The sequence below is a fragment of the Dreissena polymorpha genome, chromosome 8 (genome assembly GCF_020536995.1).
Source record: "Dreissena polymorpha isolate Duluth1 chromosome 8, UMN_Dpol_1.0, whole genome shotgun sequence".
In the NCBI taxonomy this organism is placed as follows: domain Eukaryota; kingdom Metazoa; phylum Mollusca; class Bivalvia; order Myida; family Dreissenidae; genus Dreissena; species Dreissena polymorpha.
In genome coordinates this window covers 89,259,545-89,277,472 of record NC_068362.1, presented here as the reverse complement: position 1 = coordinate 89,277,472, position 17,928 = coordinate 89,259,545, and the positions used below count along the sequence as shown (strand labels likewise).

The window sequence follows — 17,928 nt, the reverse complement described above, 5'->3', positions numbered from 1 at the left end:
CAAATGTTTCTCCTTAAATGTGTGTCATATCAATATAAGATCTGAAAAATTAGAGTTTAATAATAAGATTTTTTATAATAAAAAGCTTCTAGAGGGGTTCTAACCTAGGATCTTTTTTTTATTTGCCGGGTTTTTTTATTTTCGGAGTATGTGACATTACTACCTTATCGCCAATGTGTCAATCTGTGTACACATTATTTTACTCGTTATTGTTTCTTTTCTGTATATTTGTAACGACAAAAAACACGACAGTGATCCTATGTCATTTTATTATCATTTTCAAACTCATTTTAATATACAAACAACTGTTCATCGATGTATACATGTGAACATATGAACAACAATGATATAAATACAATTTGCAAAGTCAATAATAATTGAAGCCAGTTAATATTGTTAAATACCTAAAAGACATTAAATAAAACAACTATATATTTTCCCGGAAACAATATTAAATGGCTGGGAAAAATCCGCCAGAACAAAAGTTCACTCACAGCTGTAGTCAAACCTTTGTATAATTATTTGTTTATGATATTAGTATGCAATATGTTGTATTTTAATTTAGCTACGAAGATATGTTTCTTTGCTAACAGTTGGATGCTTAAGGTAAGCATTCAAATTGAATGCTTTCTGTTTTATTAAATAACAAATACATTATGTAAGCAGTAATTAACCCACATGCTGGTCATTCGAAACATATTCAAAACGCAGTGAAATATGACAGACATCAAACAATTAAATCTGTGGTTACCGCTAAGAAGTGAAACTGGCTCTTCTTGTAAGACGAATATTTAAGTCCCAGTATTAACATAAATGTCTACACACAATTGAATAGTATATGTATAGAAAAAAAAACTGAAAATCATACAATTAAACTTTATATACCGCTATTTCAAGTGAGTGACGAATTTTTTAACAAATATCTAGACAAATATATGTTTATGGAATACAAACTTTACTCGTTATCATGCATGCACAAGTACTTATATTAAATAATAAGATATTGATGTATTCAGTACAAAATCGCATTTCTTGCATTATGACTCATAAATATATTGGATAATGAAAACAAATTCAATTCAGAAATATCACTTAATAACCTGAACACAATATACTCTTCTAATATCTGCATTTTCGAAGAACTGACCGCACATAAATAAACATAAACCGCGTATACTGTGTACGATCGCATTTAAGTATTTGAACGATTATATGAAGCATTACTGCGTGTACAAAAATGTCTACGTTCTGAGAGTTTGACATTTTATCAACAAACATTATATTTTTATACCGCAGAATAAATGTATAAATAGAATTAAATATTCCAATTAAATAGAACCCCTGCATCTAAGCTTTTCATATACGATGCTAGAATCATAACTCATATTTGAAACGCTATCACCGAACGCTTGTTTTACCTAACAATTGCATGTGATACCACAAAATGAATACAACAGGGCATTCGGAAATTTTACATCACCCCACCTACGGATCTGACCAAATAAACATTGTTCAGGAAACACAGATTACATTTTTGAAAAGAAAGTCAAATCTAAACGCATATAATGTTAGTATTAACGAGAGTTTTATATTTTAAAATAAACTTGACCAAAGGACCCTTTTTTCGATATATATTCTTTACGTAAACATTTTCAAGACAATCACAGTAATACATGAGCTGTGAGTTTCACGAAGCACGACAGGCTTTACAAGAATAATCAGTTTTTGTTAGAACAAAAGACTACATAGGTTGATCGTTTAACCCTTTGCATGCTGGGAAATTTGTCGTCTGCTAAAATGTCGTCTGCTGAATTTCTTAACTTTAAAACATTTTCTTCGATTTTTTTTCAAAGAATAATATAAGAATAGCAAACTGTTTGGATCCTGATGAGACGCCACGTTCTGAGGCGTCTCATCTGGATCCAAACTGTTTGCAAAGGCCTTCAAAATTCGGTTCCAGCACTGAAAGGGTTAAACTCTAAGGTGCATATATATTTTGGCACTATTTAGGGCACGACTTCTGATCAAATTGATCGAACGTCGGTGACATTTGGTTAAATCGTCTGACCTTCAACGATTTTTTGGTATCCCAAAGCACTTCCGGGAAACTCTGCATGTACCCTGTACCCCTGCCCCGATCCTAGCCTCAGCATTCCTAGATAGTTTTTTTCACAAGGTTCAACTGTCCGAAACTTCTTCATCAATATCAGAACCGGTATCAATTGATTCCGCAAACTCTTGTTTCTTTTTCGCTGTGGCCATTTCTGCTGCATGCTTTTTCCGCCATTTTGTTCTTCGATTTTGGAACCATACCTGGAAATTTAAATTAAATGGTAGTTAACGTTCCAAACTTTACAGGGAGCTATTTATAACATATGCCTATTTAATAATTCCTAAAATGTCTGGAAAGACCGGATGTTGAAACATGCCATTGTTTGTTGTTTTTTTTAATGTTGGTGATGTTTGTTGTTGTTTTTTCGTTTATTTCTTAGCTTTGGTTTTGCGAAAGTGTGATTGCAAAATTAAGAAATGCTCCGACTGTCTGCATTTTTAGCAACATGTGCACTTCAATATGTAAACATTGTATGTATATCAAATGTTTGTATATTGTAATATCAGTGTATAGATAAGTATCAATGCGCAGAAATTTGAGGTTAGCAGTTATAATAACCAAGCCTGGTGTAAGAAAACGTTATATTGAAATGTGCATGAAATGACATAAGAACACTTGTTTCTGCTTTTTGGTGGCAACAACAGAACCAATGTTGTTAAAACTATGTGCATTCCAGCTTATTTATATGTTTTTCACATATATAGGAACATCTACATTACTAATGGCGCAATTTAAAATAGACACGTCTGTAAAATATTCATTTTAATAATGTTTTCACTAATTTAAGTATGTTTAGCAATATTGAAAACAATAAAACCATAAAAACTTTAATTGAGAGAAAACTTTTAATTCATATCCTTGGTAGGAGGAGTTGCACTAAATCTGTCAAAGTTCAGGTCAACAATCATTTTTAAACACCATACGTGCACAGAACAATCGCGTTGCCATGGGTGCATTATAATTGCTAAATATAATGCAGTTCTGTGCGATTTTATGATCTAACTTGCACCTGCGATGTACTCAAAATATTTGGCGTATTTAATTCCCAGTTTGATTAGTGGTTTCCGGCTGGGCATGCGCAATATACTTAAACCACAAGTAATGAGAATTGCAATGCTCTTTTAAGTGGGGAGGCTCGAAAAAATATACACCGCGTTTTAATTCATAAGCCAAGTCTTTGTGAATTTTATCGCGTGAAATTCGACAAATTATTCAAATCGGCTAAATATAAAGCTTCAATAGAGTACATAATTGTTTTTCATGCAAATCGTATCGTTTATATCCCGCGAGACGCTTATGTCTTGGAAAATAATGAAAGCAGACGGAACATTGAATCAAGAGTTATTACATGTTTATTGGTCAAGAAGAATGACCCCCTAATATGGGGACAGAAATAAAATGGCAGTTTGAGGGAATTATCCGAACGTTGGATGGATAATAAACGCATATGTCACAAGGTGTAAAATTACGACCGCTGCACTTTTCATCGTATTAACGGTGTTCTTTGTCTCAAAAAAGGTCCAGAGTTTTGTCGTGAAAGCAGCTGCCGAGACAATATATCTTATGATTGAGTCACCAGGTCAATGCGCATTAACAAGAGGGTTTAATGGCTCTGAAGCGCTCACCTGAGGCCAAGGTACAACAATGTAGAAGACTTAAACCACTTATGTCTAGTGGACTCTCCCATCCTTCTAAATTGGATCATTTTATTTCCAAAATTAGGGATGTCTAGTATATTTATTTCTATATTTAAAAAATTTCTTACAGAAATTCTTTTAAGCATGCAGCGCAGACCCTGATGAGACGCCGCATCATGCGGCGTCTCATCTGGGTCTACGCTGTTTGCCAAGGCCTTTTTTCTAGACGTTAGGCATAAATGGGTTAACTGAGCTAGTTTTTTACCCCATGTAATCCAGATTATAACTGCGTATATATATATTGTTACTATAGACATTTTCTCGCCAAGTTTCCTCAAGATAGAGTCACTGGAGTGGTTACAATATTTTTCTAAGATTTGACCTGGTGACCTAGTTTTTGGATGGACGTGACCCAGATTCGATCTCGGCCTACATATTGTCAAGATAAACATTCTGCTTAGGTTTTATTGAGATTGCATGAATAATGTGGCCCCAAGCGCGATAACGGGCTTAAGGATGACAACCCTTGGCGCATAACCCACGTCGACGGACGCCGGACCACAACAGCTCACCATGGGAACATCGTGCTCAGGTAGGCTAAAACAAAACTGAATATTTGTGTATTTCAACAGTAGGAAAGTTACAAAAGCGTTTAAAAAAAAAACTGATATGAAGGTTTCCATAACACGACGCAAGTCTGCCAGTAAGATAGGTAATGTTTTAATTGTAATCACTGAGTAAGAAATTCGATATTGAATTGTATCCACGAAAAGTTTTTTCTATATTGACGGTGCTTATTTCCCTCACAGGTACCCATTTATACACCTGGGTGGAAAGGAGCAAGCGTGGGATTAATTTTTTGCTCAGAAAATCCAGTGCCCTGAGCGGGATTCGAACCAGAGATCCGATCCCTAGACCATCATTCTACCACTAGACCACTGTCCCCAATGTTATAGATAGTTTATCTCTTATTAAAACTAACGTCATCCCATTATTTGATCTAACACGGTCCGTGTGATTTTAGTTTACCGGTAAGCATGTGAACGTGTATAATTTATAGTTAACATGGACTCCATTCCGTTATCTTTTTGCTCAGAAAATCCAGTGCCCTGAGCGGGATTCGAACCAGAGATCCGATCCCTAGACCATCATTCTACCACTAGACCACTGTCCCCACTGTTATAGATAGTTTATCTCTTATTAAAACTAACGTCATCCCATTATTTGATCTAACACGGTCCGTGTGATTTTAGTTTACCGGTAAGCATGTGAACGTGTATAATTTATAGTTAACATGGACTCCATACGGATAATTGCATCTTTGCTTATAATCAGCTCCTTATATTTATGCAGCATAGTACATGATATTGTTTTCAGTTATGTATATAGTCCTAAGCAGGCTAAGCTTAAAATAAATCCGAACTGTATTAACAAATACAAAGCATCAGCGACATAGTAACATCTTCACTCCTCCAAAACCCAGACAATCCAGATATCCCCCAGAACATTTAAACAATTAAATTTTCTATTATTTCTATATTTCTCCCTATACAAACCATCGCTTTCATATCTACGCGAATCGGCGTATTGTAGTCGGAATCCTTTATTATCGACTTCAAACGTCTATCATTGCAATGGATTGGCATAAGAATTGATCCTAAGCCGACCGGCGCAAGCCAAAAAGTCAAAACTTATAATCCAATCAATGGAGATAACGACTCGTATCTTCAGACGAGTATCTAGATATTGTTAATAAGCGCTGAACGCTTTCATAAGAAAGTGAAAACGGGATCTTCGGGGATTTGTCGGGTAATAGATCAAAGTTTGGAACTGATCCGAGTTTCGACAATCTTCCCTGACACCTGCACGAGAAAAGTTGAGCTGCGAATGGCAATCTTACAAAAGTTGTTTCATGCTATGTATAGGCATGATTCGTGTAACAAATTATGCGCGTCGTGCGAGATTGGGTCTAAAGCGATATACGGCCTGCATGGCCCCAGACCTGTCTGTTCTTAACCCATTTATGCCATGTGGGCTCTCCCATCCTTCTAAAGTGGATCAATTCATTTCCAAAATTAGGGATGTCTGGTATATTAATTTCTATATTTAGAATATTTCTTACAGAAATTCCGTTAAACAAACAGCGCAGACCCTAATGAGACGCCGCATCATGCGGCGTCTCACCTGGGTCTTCGCTGTTTGCAAAGGCCTTTTTTCTAGACGCTATGCATAAATGGGTTAATCGTCGTCATGTCAGGCGCCAAACTGTCCGCTATTAAACCAACCAAATGAAGCATGATCTATTAACCCTTTACCACTTAGATAGGTATTTTGACGCATTTTAAGTCCCTCAGTAAATCAAATTTTATTAAAGACCTTTCTTACTAGATTCAAATTGTATTGGCTTCATTTCCAAACCTTAGATACTGATGAGCAACAAACAGCATACAACCCTCAAAAAAATATATTTTATTAAAGACCTTTCTTACTAAAATCAAATTGTATAGGCTTCATTTCCAAACCTTAGATACTGATGAGCAGCAAACAGCATAAAACCTGAACAGACTGCGAGTTACTCGCAGGTTGTTCTGGTTTTATGCTGTTTGCACATAGCCGATTTTCACTTTGCTTCTGAGGAGGGAAGGGTTAAGAGGAAAGGGAAGCTCTTGTTCAGACTGCCCGGATGTGTAGACTGGTCTTGAGCTAAGCTGTCCGCATATGGCACAGGGCCCATGCTTGCCTGGCACGCGTCAAATAACTGAGATTCCCCTAACACCGCTCGTATGTGTATCTAACACATTTAAATACAGAATAAGACCAAACATTTTAAATAGTTAAGGAAAAAAACAAAGATATGGAGTACACAATGATAACGACAGTATCATTTCAGCATAAAATTGTATATAAATTGTCTGAGATGTAAACATTTTTCTAAAACAAAAAGACCGAAACACGCTATCGTCATACCAAGCGAATTCAAACTATAATTGAAGGATGTGCCATGCATATGTGATTATTGTTTAAAAAGAAAGACGAGAACAGTTTTTACACCAGACATAAACGTTTATAATTTTCCAGATGGAATTATGATATAATATTCATTGCAACGTTATTGAAAACGTTGCAATCATCTTTACTTATAGATTGCTGATAAGCATAAACTTGCAATTCATTCAAATAGATGTTTAACCCTTTGCATGCTGGGAAATTTGTCGTCTGCTAAAATGTCGTCTGCTGAATTTCTAAAATTAGCATTTTCTTCGATTTTTTTCAAAGAATATTATCAGAATAGCAAACAGTTTGGATCCAGATGAGACGCCACGTTCTGTGGCGTCTCATCTGGATCCAAACTGTTTGCAAAGGCCTTCAAAATTCGGTTCCAGCACTGTAGCTATAATGTTAATACTTTTCATCCATTCATCACCTCAATATTTGATTATTAATATTATTTTGCGGGTTCAACAAACTTGAAAAATGTACGAGCACAATTTATTTTTATAATATGTAAAGAAAACTGCTAACATAATTTATTTTTACTGTTATATACTCATATACCATACATTTTTGAATAGCTGAGGAAAACAATATAAGAAAGTAGTTTATGTTCTTGTAAGTTTTTTTTATTATTTTTAGTATTTAAACATTTGTTAGTATGCTTATGACAGCCGTTGTTTAATGTTTAATTTTAATATTTATTTGATATACACTAAATCTGTAGTTATTATTTTTTAAGAAATATGTAAAATAGAAACATAAAAAGGAAATTTTATTTTAAATAAAAGCAGTGAATTCATAACAGTGATACATGAATAGTAATCAAGTTTAGGAATACATTTCGTGTAACAAACAATTATCTAGATATTACCTTAGAAAATATACATGTTCATATGATTGTTATAACAATATATAACCATTGAACCAGAAATTCCTAGATGTGATTTTTTTTCATCTAATAAATCTAAGAGTTTTCAAAGTTCTCAAACTTTCAGACACTGTTGCCAGTGAGAAAATGTATCACTTGTAAGTTCATACTGTTTAAGAAAGTGTTCGAATGACACTGATAACATAATTGAAAACGTTAAGTATGCAGTTCGAAGTAACTGTAAACTGTGTACAAAGATGGAATTATTTAGATTCTAAAATACATGCCAAACATGTTTAACCCATTTATGCCTAGCGCCTAGAAAAAAAGGCCTTGGCAAACAGCGTAGACCCAGGTGAGACGCCGCATGATGCGGCGTCTCATCAGGGTCTGCGCTGTTTGCTTAAAGGGATTTCTGTAAGAAATATTCTTAATATAGAAATAAATATACAGTCCAACCTGCCCGAGCGACCGCCTGTTAATAGCGACCAACAGTCAATAACGACCACACCGATTTCCTCCCGAACGATTTCACTATATATTGAACCTGCTAATAAAGCCCACCTGCGAACAAAGACCAACGACCACCCTTTTACATTCCCAAATCTCCATTTTGATAGCTTACAACGACCACTGCAATCATAAAAATCAACGATTTCGCAACTTTCGATAAACAAACTGGCCGCTAGAACGCTGCGTAGTCACGTGATACACATCTTACTAGTGGACTCGTCGGTCGCTATGGAGATATTGGCAAGTGACAGTTTATTTCACTCGATAGCAGTTGTTTGTTTATTTAACATGCATTGCTAATTGGTAGTCGCCTGCTTCTTTTATGCATTTGACAGTTTGTCAAAAGTGTAAAAATTTGCCTTTGTATTAAGTGACTCGCGCGATTAATGTAATAATTGCCGAAAATATCAAAGACAAATTTGGGGCTGTCATAAACTCATTAAGGAAATTAACGGTTTCATTTCATTTACGATGCCTATTAAAGACAAACATTTTGATAGTCATTCTCTTCTTAAATTTCTCCGTAATTATTCATCACTGAACTCGACAAGATTGACAACAATCTGCCGACTTGCGATAACGACATGGATTTCTGGGAGTGACCGGCATCCCAGATCGTCGCCGACCTCAATGGAAACACCGCCGCCGCTGCCGCCGCTGAGCATGACGAGGACGACGATGAAACAAAGCTCTCAAGTGTGTTAGTGAAGCAGCTGAGTGCCTTCAGAAGCTGCGCTCGTTTGCAGTTCTAAAAAATGACTGCTTGCTGAACTCAATCATGGAAGCACAGGATGTGTTTATCAAATATAGGATGGACTCTCGTGTCAAGCAGAGTAAAATAAGAGATTTTTTCAAGTGAGTGTGGAGGGGGGCGGGGGTCGTAGTGCTTATTGTGTTTTGTTGTTTCTACTGGTACGTTGAGTATCTGTCTGGAATCTTATTCTTGGATGTTTTCAGTCTTATATAAATATCAGATGTCATTTATTGTCCATTATTGTCAACTTTACTGATTGTGTAGTAGTGATTCATGTATTTCATGTATAAATGTTTGCTATGTTAAGTGTATTTTGTACTTTGTTTTTTGTAGAATTACATGTAAATGTACGTATACATGTATGTCAATAGTTATTTATACAGTATATGATAAATTAAATAAATAATAAAAACATAAGGGAATAGAAATACAACATGTAATAAATATACAAATGTAAAACAAAACTGTGTTTTCAATCCTTTATTTCATTATACATGCATAAGTATTCAAACATTTAAACAATACAGCACATACATAGATAAGGTACCTGTTAAAAAACTACTAGCATATTTTGCAAAGTTTCGATCGACCCTGCGAATAAAGACCACCTGTGAACAAAGACCACAACGACCAAATCCCTTGAGTGGTCTTTATTGACAGGTTGGACTGTACTAGATATCCCTGATTTTGGAAATAGATTGATCCAATTTAGAAGGATGGGAGAGTCCACTATGCTTAAATGGGTTAAAGTGTACTGTGAATAGTAGGCAGGTCGCACAGACTTTGTGCGAGCAGCTTCAGTCCCTATGGGCAGTTTTTATCAAGTATTTTATTTTAAGCAGATTAGCCGATTTTCGGTTGTAAATCTCTCGCATAGATCCATTCAAGGGTGGTGTGTCTTTTAAAGATTCGCCAAACTTCAAACAGTTTACCGGCATACAATTGCGGCGCATGTCACGGTGCCGCCTCGTCGGATATAATATTTCAATTAATAAAGCATCGATTTCACCCGTTTCCTAGATAATCTTCAAGATCACTCCGCTACAAGCCCACGCAATGTACTTTTCGGAAAAGTGATACTTAACGGCAATTTGTTTTAAATAAGTGGTCTGGTTCACTTCATAATCATTGTACTGTAGTTACATAATATGAGAGGAAGACTATCGAGTCTAGGACATGATGAGTGTGAATTTGAGTATAAGTATATTTACGAAGTACATCGTCCATCCGATTACGATTTAACTACAAAGACGTTGCCACTTAATATATTTTCGAAAATGGTGTGCTACTTAACAATAAAAAACTCGGTTCATGTGCATGTGTTTTATTGAAAACAAACTCTTGCATGTCTTAAACATTTAAAAATTTGTCCGATTTATTTCTCAGAATGTTTTTTGCATAAACCATTATACATTGGCAATTGTTTATTTCAATTATAAAATCCTTTTTTTAAATATTGCCAATTCTCAAGAAAGTACATTCAAATATGGTCTCATGAAATGAAACTTGGTAAAAGAAAAGAACAGAACATTTGTGTCTTCCTTTAAATTTATAACAGTCCTGTATTTTGTTCTCAAAGACTAAAATCAATCGAAAGGGAGTTTTGATACTGTCCCGATTATTTTGTGGTGATAATTAAATTACAGTGCACTACGGTGTAGATTTTACAAATATGCTTATATGATATTAACGAAACAAGTGTACCTTAACTTGACTCTCGGACATGCCGAGTGCGTACGCAAGTCTGGCTCTTTCCGGTCCCGCCAAGTATTTCGTCTGCTCGAACGTTTTCTCGAGCGCAAAAATCTGCTGACCGGAAAACGTAGGCCGCGTATGTTTCTTCTTTCCGTCTTTATCAATGATCACATTGCCTGAAAGAAAGAAAAGTCGAAACCAGTTATTCCTGAAATCAGCGTGTATGTGACTGTCGTATGATATGCATTAGTCTGAATGAGGGACGCTTGCTGAGTATTCGGATTTCTGGATGTCCGAATATGGATCAAGTATCACAATTCATTCAGTTATTTGACAAAATATGTACATAATCGGATATTTATTGATATATGTGTAAATTTCATATTGCATTAAATTATTTGTAAGCGTTGTTTTGTGGATCAACAATTACGATTAGTATCCAATAAATATTTGATCACATCATTCAACGTTGATGTTAGACTCTATCTTATAGTTTGCGTTTGGGTTTTTACAAACACCGTGTCATTTACAATTTTAACATGTTACTCGCGGATAATAAATAATAACACACATTTCTCTTTGTTATCAAACCATGCTATAATCGAATTGATTTTCGATCGATATGTTGTTATGTAACGAACAGCTCTTCGCCTATTGGAAGCGTGACTATTAAACAATTCGGGAGATCGCCATTGGGATTTCATCAACAGCAGAACTCAAAACCACCGTTTAATGACAGGCAAACAGCGACAAAGCGAAAATCGTTTAAGAATTAGCGAATTGGAAAGACATAGCCCTATCAGCATTACATATGCGCCTCGGTCCTCGGTTCCGTTTCGACAACAAATTCTTTAAACACGGACTACACACAAGGAAAGAAACTTGATGCACATCCATTAACTCGTTCAGTGCTGGAACCGGATTTTAAAGGCCTTTGCAAACAGTTTGGATCCAGATGAGACGCCACAGAACGTGGCGTCTCATCAGGATCCAAACTGTTTGCTATTCTGATAGTATTCTTTGGAAAAAAAATCGAAGAAAATGCTAATTTTAGAAATTCAGCAGAAGACATTTTAGCAGACGACAAATTTTCCAGCATGCAAAGGGTTAAGCCCAGTTTTCTCAGAGCGAGGCTTACATTCTAATAGATTCAGATTTGAGATTGTCCGTCACGTGTCTTGTCGCAAATTCGATCGTCCAGCTTATAAGCCCGCTTAATCCTCAACTCATCCTTTGTTACACACTCTACAAATTGAAACAATCGAAACTGTCACTCATAAAGTGACCCCTTTCTGCCAAACAGGGACCCCCAGAATCCAATCCCTTGGTCCCAGAAGTAAACAAGATCTCTATCTGAATGTCAGTGCGGTGGAACCGAGTCCCTTAACACCCCAGGACGATGCTTGACGGATGGCCATAAATAAGCGATTGATTACCCTTAAATGGCCCCCATGTTGGGCTACACACCACTCTAATGTGCGGAGAGCCACGTCCAGACACCTTGGTGTAAACATTGCAGTTACACTTGACATGTGCTTTCTAGATTGCGTATCACTGTAATAGCCGATATAATGTATGTCATTGTGTAAAACCGTGTTAGCGTGTATAAGTCAAACAAACCTCTCCGGGACGAATTACACCTAACCGTCGATCTTTGAATCATTTCAATCAGTCTTATTTTCATTATTTCGTCTTTCATTCTTTTATTTGTTTATTTTTCATTATTTTTTTTTCATTGATTCATTTATCCATCCATCCATCCATCCATCCATCAATTCATTAATTCTTTCTTTCTTTTTATTCGTTCGTTCGTTCGTTCGTTCCCTCCCTCCCTCCGTTCGTTCGTTCGTTCGTTCGTTCGTTCGTTCCTTCATTCATTCATTCATTCATTCATTCATTCATTCATTCATTCATTCATTCATTCATTCATTCATTCATTCATTCATTCATTATCCATCCATTCATTCATTCATTCATGTATTTATTTATTTATTTATTTATTTATTTATTTATTTATTTATTTTATTTATTTATTTATTTATTTATTTATTTATTTATTTATTTATTTCTTGTGTCTATCTAACCATTCATTAATTCATAAATTCTTTCTTTCTTTTTATTCGTTCGTTTCGTTCGTTCGGTTCCCTCCCTCCCTCCCTCCGTTCGTTCGTTCGTTCGTTCGTTCGTTCGTTCGTCCGTTCGTTCGTTTGTTCATTTATTTATTTATTATTTATTTATTTATATATATTTATTTATTAATTAATTAATTAATTTATTTATTTATTTATTTATTTATTTATTTATTTATTTATTTATTTCTTGTGTCTATCTAACCATTCATCTATCCGTCCGTCCATTCAATCATTCATTCAGTTAATCACTCAATAAATAAATCAATATATCAATCGGTGAGATAAGCCAATATATGACATTTTCATTCATTCTATCAATCAACAATCATTATTTTAGAATACTCGTAATTATATTGCTTTACCCAAGATAAGATACGCCTGTTGTAGCAGGGGCAATTCTATCATCCCCAAACCTGTTTCCCAAATAAAGTTGTTTTCATTAAAATCTAAAACATTATGTAGATACGTCGGCGTAGCTTTTGATTATGTTATGACTTCATGTATACACACGTTGATTTCCCCTTTTACAAAGTTGCTAAATGACAGAAATATTCCAACTCGCTTTGCAACTCATCTTATGATCTTTCTTTATATGAGTCGCGTTCTGAGAAAACTGGGCATATTGCATGTGCGTAAAGTGTCGTCCCAGATTAGCCTGTGCAGACCGCACAGGTTAATCAGGGACAACATTTTCCGCTTTATGATATTTTTAGTTTCAAGGAAGTCCCTCCTTACCGAAAATCAACTTTAGGCGGAAAGTGTCGTCCCTGATTAACCTGTGCGGACTGCACAGGCTAATCTGGGACGACACTTTACGCACATGAATTAAGGTCGGCATCACAATCAGCTGGCCTTATACATATCTACTGTTACAGTTAAAAAAACACTCTAATTAAAACTATATATTTCCTAATTATACTGGCTTAGATTAAATAAAAATAATTTATATATAATTATTGAATATCAATACATTTCGGGACACAACATGTTGTGCAATAGAAAATGTATTTCTTTCATATATACATTAACAATGAATATTTATCTGGCCTTTATTTATTAATTATTTCAATAAATGCAACTAATGCGGTGTTGTTTTCCTTTTTAATGAGTCCTTTCGGCACATTAAGTTAAATAAACGTTTATTTTAACACATTAATGATATACAATATAAAAGTAACTTCAACTGGAATCCTTAGTCAATATTTTAAGCAATTATTTCAAAGAGATATACAATAATGTGTATGTTTGTTTGTTTTTTTCATTTTGATTTCATTTCGATCATGAAAAAACATAAACATTTAACTGCGTATTATACCTTTTTCAGATTCATTCGGATTATTGTAGGTTTGTATTTCTATTTAAGAATTGATTCGTATGTACTTAAAAGTAGTTAAACCCTGTTATGTATATAAAGTGATAAAAAGCAACAGCCTTTTTCCCGTGATACGGCTGTATATTTTGATAAATACAATTTAATTAGCAATGAATTTATTATGGTATGCCTATTTTTATTGTGTGTGATATGTACACGAAAAAAACTATAAATATTTAATTTAAAATAAGTAATAATAAAAGTGTTTTTCTTTTTTTTTATTGATCATACTTTTATTATTCAGTTTCGACCAATAAGATACGTGTAGAAGCTAAATAAATTAATGACTGTCTTTCGCAAAAGTGGATGCGAAAAACAGTCGACAAAATAAATAAGTACAAGATGCTAAATAATTAAATAACTGTCTTTCGCAAATGTGGATGCGACAAACCGCCGCCAAAACAATTAAGTTAAGTACAGGTTGTATAAAAGTTGAACTGTAATACGTGCTCCTAAGTTTTTAAATAACAACACAAAATATACATAAATATATTAACACATTTATTTTAATATCCTCTCAAAAGATATGGTTTACAATCTGCATTTATTTTTATCCGTGTAACTTTCCAATGTCAATAAACTTATCACATAATGTATACAAGAGTGTAGTATATTTATCGACTATATAGGCAATTAATGGTGCACTTTCGGGAATATGTCTAAGGAAGATCAAATTACAGCACACGAGGTTATTAAAAGCTTCACTAAATTTTGTATTCAAGAAACCTTTTAAAGATAAATATATAATATGTATTTTTGACCACACGTTATATAATATTTGGCTTTAATAGTTTAATGTTATGTCGAACCCTGTAAGACCACAAATTAGCAAAAATATATTTGCCATTATTAAGAAACTTTTTATATATGTTATAATTGCCACTATATAAAGGTATCACTAAATTCGCGTCAAACGTCAAATTTATTCAATTGAGCATTCTGGAACACTTCTAGAGATCACAACTTGAATTTCAAAAAAAAAAAAAGTTGACATTCAAACGAATTAAATTAGGTGAAAGGAACAAAAAAAGACCACACTCGAATAGGGAAACAATCAGCACTGTTCTTGCCCGGACAGATATGTATGTTGCATAAACTACAATATCTATGCATCTATGCGTTGAAATAACGCGTATATACAAATACACAAATTAATTGAAACAAGGGTGCATTTTTATGTAAAATTTGGAAAACGTGTCAGAAGCTCACCACAGTGAATAACCTGATTGTCTTTCACTACTTAGCATCAAATACATAAAATATACTTACTTGGCGGTCGCCAAGCGGGCCCACCCACCATCCCCGGCCAGTAGATGGGCGGACGGCCCGGAAGTTCCGCCAGCTTAAAGCCGCTCTGAGAGTTCAGGTACATGCTGGCGGCGTTCAGCTGAGGGATGCCTAGATGGGACTGCATCAGCGGCCGACTGAGAATGTCCGAGATTCGGTGAGAAGTGCTTGCCTGCGACATCGCGAGGCCGAGCTGCTTAAGCGTCGATTGTGCGTAGCTGGTGTAGGGGTTTTGCAAACCGGAAACGGGGCTCGTGCAGGAGCGTGGCGTCTTCATTTCCGTCATGTTGTGCAGCGCTGCGAGCTGCGGGCTGCTGAGTACGAACGCCGTCTGTCTCTGCGATTCAGCAGCCGCCGCCATGTTGGCCGCCATGTTGGCTGACGTCATCATTTCGGCCATGTTGTACTGAAGTGACGTCATATTTGGACTAGATGACTGGTATCTTGGTGAAGAGCTATTACTGGCGCAATAGTCAAGCATATTTTCCGTGTTATACATAACGAGTTCACTCTGAGACAGCCGCGTATAAAATTTTAGTACCCTCTGTACGTCATTTCGCGAAATACAAGTAACCTTATAATTTGAACTTCTATTCAAATTTTATTTATTGCTACAATTAGCGCCTGTGAAACACTGGTAATGTACACTCGAAGATGTGCTTTTAGTTGATGTTGACCAAAATCCAGCGTTTGTTAATTATGCACGGAATGTAGCCAATTATAACAAGCACGTCACATTGACTTAAATTTATATCCACCAAAGACTGTTTTCACGCAGAAAAGAATTTACGTTATCGCGTATACCCGACGCCCATTCTGAGGTAGACTAAAATCAATTTTCACTTTATTTTTCTTATATTACACATCCGTCCGTTTCACCATAGAAAACCACAGAAGACGACATCAAAATTATCGGTGCCTTCTTCAAGAATACTCGTTTTGTTTAGCAATTGAAGAATGAGACTTCATGCGGCCTGTTTGGTGATAAATTAGATGTATAAATCGCCATTTAATGTTTTGCTGCTAAATGATCTGATAAAATGATAGGATGAGTCCGATGTTCTGATTGGTCGAATGAAGATTAGCGGGAGGTGGGACTTTGTATCGTCCAATAAGAAACGGCGTTTGATTTACAGCAGCATGTGCATCTTCAAATTGAGAGCTACTCGCGCTTCTTGCGTTTAAATGGGAGAGAATATTACTGCGGCGAGATAAATGTTCATTTTTGGTGAACAATAAATCATTATGAGGTAATTCATAATAAAGTATATATGAAATACCGACACATATTAATTGTAAGTTGTTAGAAACGATCAAATGCGTTATTGGGCGTCCACATATGGCTTAGTATCAGTTATGTACTTCAATTTGCTATGGTCTTCAAAATTGAAACTCAGATCGTCTACTGTGATTTTAAGATTCTTAAAATATTCATCTGAATGTTTCGATTGTATTTTTTATTTGATTCGCATTTATTCTTTTAAAAGCTGCTGATAAACGGCATTGCATTTTGGCGGGAATAAATGCATGCATTTAAATGAAAATAATATAAATTTACTTTCCGAAAGAGTGAATCACATATGAATTATCCATCAAGGAGTATTTTTCAATTGCAGAATTATTTTAAGGGTAAATTATATTAATGAGATCAACAATTATCCATAAAAAATAGAGAATTAACCGGATTTGATTACAGTTTGGCGAAATGACAAATTGTCATAGATTAAAACAGACATTAATTATTTAAGTATCAAAATAAGCATAAGAAAAAGATTTTAAACGCGTGTTCGTTTGTTAAACTCATCAATCGGAGTCTGAAAACATTACAAGTTAATTAGCGTTTAAACCACCATACAAATGTTGTTGTATGAGCCTTCGTGGAGTAGAAATCGCGCGTTACAAAATGTACCTTTTGGTGGTAGCAGGCTCTTTCGGACCCAAGCTCTTTCGGCCCAGACCGAATACGGAAAACTGTTAACAAGTTCCTTTAATTTATTTATATATTTGATGCAACCATAATATTTTTTGTTCATTATTCACTTTTATTGCCAGAAACTGGACAAACTATTTTTGTTGGATGTTATTGTTTTTGTATATATATATATTTTTTTCTATTTTAATAACTTTTTTGTTTTAATTGTTTACAGAAATTGAAGAAGTAACATTTCACTTACGAATTGTCCTGTCATAAAACATTTCGTTTAAAAATGTACACGTGCTTGTAATTTTATAAATGCGAATAAGTCAACGTTCATCTTTACGTTAAAAAACACGCAATCCATTATCCGAGACTTTACACTGCCGCATGATATACGGACATCTATAAAACACGAATAAATCACCCAGCACATTGAAGCAATTAAGAACGCATAATATCACAAACACAAACAATTAAGTAAAGGGAATGCATTATTGTTAATGTTATCTATTTAACGTGAATGAAACAATAGCACCACGCACAGGAAAATAATCACACTGGGACGTAGCTCTGCAATTAATGGCAATCATTACATAAAAGTGAGTGACCTTCAACACCAGCGTGAAATCGATCTCTCTTCAAAGG

At 35.0% G+C, this 17,928-nt stretch overlaps 1 protein-coding gene across 1 annotated transcript; it reads right to left on the bottom strand.

The window, feature by feature from the left end:
* Window positions 1-252: 252 nt before the first annotated feature.
* LOC127842720 (homeobox protein Nkx-6.2-like) lies at window positions 253-16,402 on the bottom strand. The gene is made up of 3 exons (XM_052372399.1): window positions 15,348-16,402; window positions 10,584-10,750; window positions 253-2,313 (listed from the first exon to the last, which is right to left on the bottom strand). The coding sequence occupies exons 1-3, from the start codon at window positions 15,862-15,864 to the stop codon at window positions 2,179-2,181; spliced, it is 819 nt and encodes a 272-aa protein (XP_052228359.1). The 5' UTR covers window positions 15,865-16,402; the 3' UTR covers window positions 253-2,178.
* Between the last annotated feature and the right edge of the window lie 1,526 nt (window positions 16,403-17,928).